Consider the following 5,851-nt stretch of genomic DNA (forward strand, 5'->3'; position numbering starts at 1 on the left):
CACACTTCTTTTTCGATTGCGTCTCTTCACTTATCTATTTTATCGACCTTTCGCTTATTTCGTTCCGTTCCATTCTGTTGAGATCTTGACGGTGATCTTAATGCTACAGCCGATACGTTTGGGAAAGCAATATCCAGTATAGAATGTACTCATGACTACACCTTGCATGCCTCGGTCTCTCTAATAAATCTTCCACTGCAGTAATCATCTTTTCAGTCATCTCCCAAACCATGGAGGTGGGAAGGATGGAGATCGTGCGGCTTGGATCGAGTCATCAAATTGGCAGTCAGCCATATCACGGTAGGGGAAAGAATCTGTTCTCAGCTAGCACAAATGACACCTGTTCAATATTTTAAGAGGGTATACCAACCCGTGGAGGTAGGATATGGTGTAGGGTACGTGTTGTAGAAGTAGTAGTAGTAACAAAAATCTTCTAAGATCTTTGATAGTAGTATTTTTTATAGTAGTAGTAGTAGTAGTAGTACGTAGTAGTAGTAGTAGTAGTAGTAGTTTCCACAACAAATGAGAACTCAAAATACGCAATGAACTAGAATTAATTATTATTATTTTTTTTTTAAATTGATGGACTACATACCATCTTTAGGCAGCAAAGTACAGCATGCATTTTTATAACGTAAATTTGCACGTTGATATAGTAGTATCCAGCCTACCATTATAATAGTCTGTCAAAAACTTTGGCCGTGACCTTTCCGCCGCCTGAACGGTGTCGGATTGTTTACAAACACCGCCGCGCCACGCCGAGCATGTTGAGCCTTGCAAGCTAGAGTAAGTATGCTTCAGCGTGGAGAAATTGGTCACCTTGGGTGCCTGGGAGCCAGTCTAAGGAAGGCCCCGTCCCCACCTACCCTGTCAAACCCCTCGAGTATTCTTAAAAACTCAATCACGTTCCCCTGGCCCTCCTCTCCTCCAGTGTGGCCGAGAGTCCGTGTGGGCCAGGGACTCCAGACTTACACCCAATTAGCTCCAGTGGTTGACACTGTTTGTAAGTAAACAGTAGGAAATAGAAAAATAGGTGAAGGTGAATATAAATGCCATAATTAAAAGCAGACTGTCCTGAAAAGTGTTAGAATGAAGAAATCTAATAGTTAGGTCATTCTGCACAGGAAATTAAATCATAAAATCCCAGCAATAGTGTTCCTAGCTGATGGCAATGCCCTCTGCAGCACTTACTGTCAAACTGGACTCACTTTGGGACTCAGAGTGGTCTAAGCATGTGTGCTTTGTTCTATTTGCCAGAAGATGAGCCACCTCACAGAGCATCATATCCAGTCAAATTTTCACTGTACCAAATGACAGAATATGAACTACATTGTGGTCACATTTATCACAGAATTTTTAATTAATACATGTCATAATTTGTATTTTTGGTTTGCAATAGTTTACATAATTCATTTTTTTGTTTGAAATTATGAGGCTCACTTAAGGAACATCATGTCTTCTCTTCTGCAGCCTGAAGCATAACACATTAACCTGCAAGGAGGAAGAAGATGGAAGTGATCTCTCCTGAGGGTCTAAGACAGGATGGCCGCACTGCTACCTGCCTCAGGGACATCAGCTGTCGTCTTGGCCTGTATGACAGACCCAATGGTAGTGCCTACATCGAGATGGGCAACACCAAAGTCCTTGCTGCAGTGTATGGCCCCCGAGAGGTACTGTCCAACGTTGAATCAGTGATTAGACTTTGTAGTGCTGGAAGTATTGCCGGAAAAGTGGTTCTGGGAGCATGTGGTCAGAAGAGATCTGCTTTTTTTTAATATTTGATTCCTTCCTTGGTTGCTTGCTGGTTCAGTGTAGCTAATTTGACAGGGTGGAAGTTTATCATTTACCCCAATGAGTGCTGCACTTTTGTCAAGCTATCCATTTTCTTGTGCCCTTTTCAAAACTGGACTTTCCTACCTCTGTTGTGATCACCAGGTGACTGACTCAAGAGATGGTGAGAAGGGACCCAGGGGGCTCAATGGCCGTGACTTCCAGCTTATGGGTTCAAACAGCAACTTTGATTTCAATTTTAATTTTCTTGATATTCTTGTTGTCCTTCAGGTCTTTAATGTTACCTTTGTTTTTCCTATTCACTGATATTTCTTTTCCCTGGAAGATTTAGGCAGTGCCATCAGTGTACCATGCATGCATGCATGTAAGGCCAGCTTTAAGCAAATTGGACCAATTTCACTCTTGGGCCCTGCACCAGGGTTTTTGACTTGTCTTTAAATATAAAATAAAATAACCATTAATATTGCTAATAAGCCATTTCAATCACTAAAACAAGTGGTTTTATAACTATACTTTTCAAATATGACCTACACATTTTTGTTTGTTTACTTGTAGTCTTACATGTATGAAAAGTTATATTAAAATGTATCTTAGATCTGTTTGGTCCATTAATTCACATGCACTCTTTAAGTGCACATTTTTTTTTCTTTTCATTCTGCTTTAGAGATATAAAGTCTATACGATAGAATTAACATATCTATGATTCTACAGACCTTGGCTGTGAGCCAGGGAGCCCCACCAAATTTTTTTCCATTTGGGTCCTGCAGCTATTGAGTCCTTCCCTGCTTGCATGTTTAGATGTATTATAAGATAGCAGTATTCATTATGATTTCTTTGACCCAACAAATTCAGAAATATATCACCATAAAATTCCTTGAACATTGCAGGTGCGATCCATAAGTAAGCAAAACCTGGATGAATGTGTTATTCAATGTGAGATGAGCCGCATCGCTGCTTGTCAGGGTGAGCGTGTGAGACGGCCACGAGACCAGCGCACCCGAGCACTCAGTCTACAGATTGCTGGAATTTTCCATGCTGCTATAAGGAAAACCAAGTACCCAGGCTCACAGATTGACATATATGTACAGGTGTGTATTCATAAGCATTGTGCTTAGGGTACTTGTGCAGATTGATAAGAAGCTTCATTGTATATATGACTGGCTTGGACTATTCTTTCACCACTTTGCCCTTGCACATGGTATAAATTTTGAGTCTTTTCCTCACTTCATTATTTAGTCACTGTTGACTGCTTTTTTCATGCATATTCATCTATGCCACGATTTTTTTGTAACTATTTACACTAGAGAACACCTGTCTCAGTCCAATGGTATGCTAAACTGGTAATTACACTGTGAACCCTTGTTGATGCATGCTATTCTTTTATAGGTGTTACAGGCTGACGGTGGAGTGACTTCAGCCTGCATCAATGCCTCAACCCTAGCCCTGGTGCATGCTGGGGTGGAGCTGGTGGACTATGTGGTTTCCTGCACTGCCTCCATCAACAAGCTCACACCCATGCTTGATGTGACTCAGCAGGAGTCTGTCTCAGGCTGTGAGGTGACCGTCTCCATCCTGCCCAACAAAGGGAGTGTTGTCTCTCTTGACTCGGCCCACACCCTTCACCTTGACCAGCTGGAGGAAGTGATTGACCTGGCTATAGTGGGGTGCCAGCATGTGTATAAAGCCATGAGTCAAGAGGTGGAGACTTATTTACAGGACAAACACGCCATCATGTCTCACCGCTGAGAAAACTCTTATCTTACTGCATACAAGTTTTACTGTAATGCTGTGACACTTGGCACCTGCAGAATATTTTCCTGTGTTTTTATGATATGACCTGTGTGTCTGATTTTAAGCTTTGTCTTGAAATTGAAAGATTTTCAAAGAAAATTAATATTGTCTTTAAAATTATATAATTATCCCCAGGGGCTTTTCTGACATAAACTCTATTTGTTAAAGATGGTTTTAATTTTCTCATGTTTGGATAAAGCTGGTAATCCTTTATATATATATATATATATATATATATATATATATATATATATATATATATATATATATATATATATATATATATATATATATATATATATATATATATATATATAAGGCGTTATTCAATGAGGCAGGACAACAGAGAGAGGTATGGTCATCAAATTCAATCTATATTGTCCATCACTCCCATTTTACCAAACAACCAATGGCTTGGGTTTATGAGACTGATATGGAGTTGATCTACTCCACTCCATAGGCAGGGACTATGGTGGTTGCACTCTTGACACCAAGTGCAATGCAGTTCTGCTCTGAACATCATGTGTAATGTAGGTAATAATACCACTTCTCTCCTGACTGCAAGTGTAACTTAGGTGGGTTGTGTTGGTTCTTTCCTCAGGTCTGCTTCCAGTGGGTTCTGTATAAAGATGCACTGTGCAAACAACACTAGCCAGCAAGTGGTGGAGGTGATTGAAAGCTTAAGGCAAACAGTGGTCATTTTTACTCCTGCATCAGTACAACACAGTCACAACTTAGAGTCTGGGAGCATCCTTGCCAAGTACAGAACTAGAACTCAGAACTAATACAAAGCAAGAGCATAACAGTATGATGAACCAGTGGGTGGGTGGACTAGCTAGTGAGCGCAGCAAGGATAAGAGCAAGCAAATATGATATATTGTTAGAAATATGGAAGAGTGGGGCTGTTTGGAGTATTATATGTCTGGCAGAGATGTGGTTGCATGGAATGAGAGTGAAATAGATAAATTGGAAGTGGGTCAGAATAGTGAGAATAGGACTAAGTGCAGCAAATGAAGCTCTGAAAGATATTGAAGGGCTGGAGCACATTTAGGGAAGGGCACATGAAAGATAAAGATAAGTAAAGTTGGATAGAATATGGTGGCTATAAGACTGACATGAAAGATGTATGGAATGAATGGGGTTGGAAGTGGGGGAAGAAGTGCATCATGAATTTAGAAAGGAGTGTCCTGCTGGTTGGAGATATAGGTGCACCAATCTTCTGAGGAGTTAAATGTGCATGAATGGAAAATGATGAACGTAAGCAGAGATGGTTTAGAGTGGGATAGAGCAGGGAAATAAGATGAGTCTGCATTGGGCGTAAAATCCAATGGAACAAAAGAATATACTGGAATGGTGCAAATTGAAAAGGTCTCAGCGTATGAAAGTTGGTATATGATTAAAACCTGGTATATAGTTAGTACAGTGAATGGTTGTGAGTGCAAGAAACTATGGATGATCAAAGTCCTGCAGTAAATTTAAGTGATGTAGAAGTGTGATATAGAATTAAGATGAAGCCATATATAGTATTAGAAATGAAGGATATGGCAGACAGTTGAAATGGTACCCTATGTATATGTTATTCTGACTGAGAGATGTGAAATTAATGAATTGGTTGTGAGATCATGATGGTGAGATGAGTGAACTGATGATAGATGAGATAGATGTAGGCATTAACATTTCATCATAGTGTTTTGGAGATAATGTGGTGTATGAGATATAGGAATTAGCACCGTACTATATAAGAATGTATTTTTGTTCGATTTTCTCATGTTCTTCCCCTAGCTCCGTGGTGCAGCGGTTAGCGCGTCTAGCTACAAATCAATGGGCACAAGTTCGAATCCCGGGTGATAAATGGGAATCTCTGAAGAGGATAACTGGCCTTTAGTACATGAGAGACTATAAGTAAATTAAGTAAAGTTTTGACATACAGTAAAAATTAACACATAACGAAAACAAAATAAATATGCAGTAGCTTATAGAAATGTTTCACTCAACTACAGGAATACATTAATTTTCCCAGACATCGAAACCTAACAATATATAACGCAAATAAAAAAAAATAAGGCCATATAACAAGCATTTGACACCTAAAATTAAGGGAACATATATCATTTCACTCATAACTACAGGAAGACATTAACTTTCCCAGACATGGAAACCTAACAATATACACCGAAAAAAAACAAAAACAAGGCTGTATAACAGAAGCATTTGACTCCTAATTAAGGGAATATATCAACTTTTTCTGAAGATCATCCTCGTACCCGCG

At 39.5% G+C, this 5,851-nt stretch overlaps 1 protein-coding gene across 2 annotated transcripts; it reads left to right on the forward strand.

Moving 5' to 3' along the window:
• Positions 1–155: 155 nt before the first annotated feature.
• On the forward strand, positions 156–3,749 carry LOC127004617 (uncharacterized). Of its 2 annotated transcripts, none has more exons than XM_050872636.1 (4): positions 156–300; positions 1,471–1,670; positions 2,679–2,879; positions 3,178–3,749. In XM_050872636.1, exons 2-4 carry the CDS (start codon positions 1,509–1,511, stop codon positions 3,535–3,537), a joined length of 723 nt encoding a protein of 240 aa, XP_050728593.1. In that variant the 5' UTR covers positions 156–300; positions 1,471–1,508; the 3' UTR covers positions 3,538–3,749. The 2 variants fall into 2 exon arrangements, with proteins under 2 accessions (XP_050728593.1, XP_050728592.1); XM_050872635.1 differs by lacking the exon at positions 156–300 and adding an exon at positions 655–786.
• Positions 3,750–5,851: the final 2,102 nt, after the last annotated feature.

The sequence above is a fragment of the Eriocheir sinensis genome, chromosome 28 (assembly GCF_024679095.1).
Source record: "Eriocheir sinensis breed Jianghai 21 chromosome 28, ASM2467909v1, whole genome shotgun sequence".
NCBI classification, from domain to species: domain Eukaryota; kingdom Metazoa; phylum Arthropoda; class Malacostraca; order Decapoda; family Varunidae; genus Eriocheir; species Eriocheir sinensis.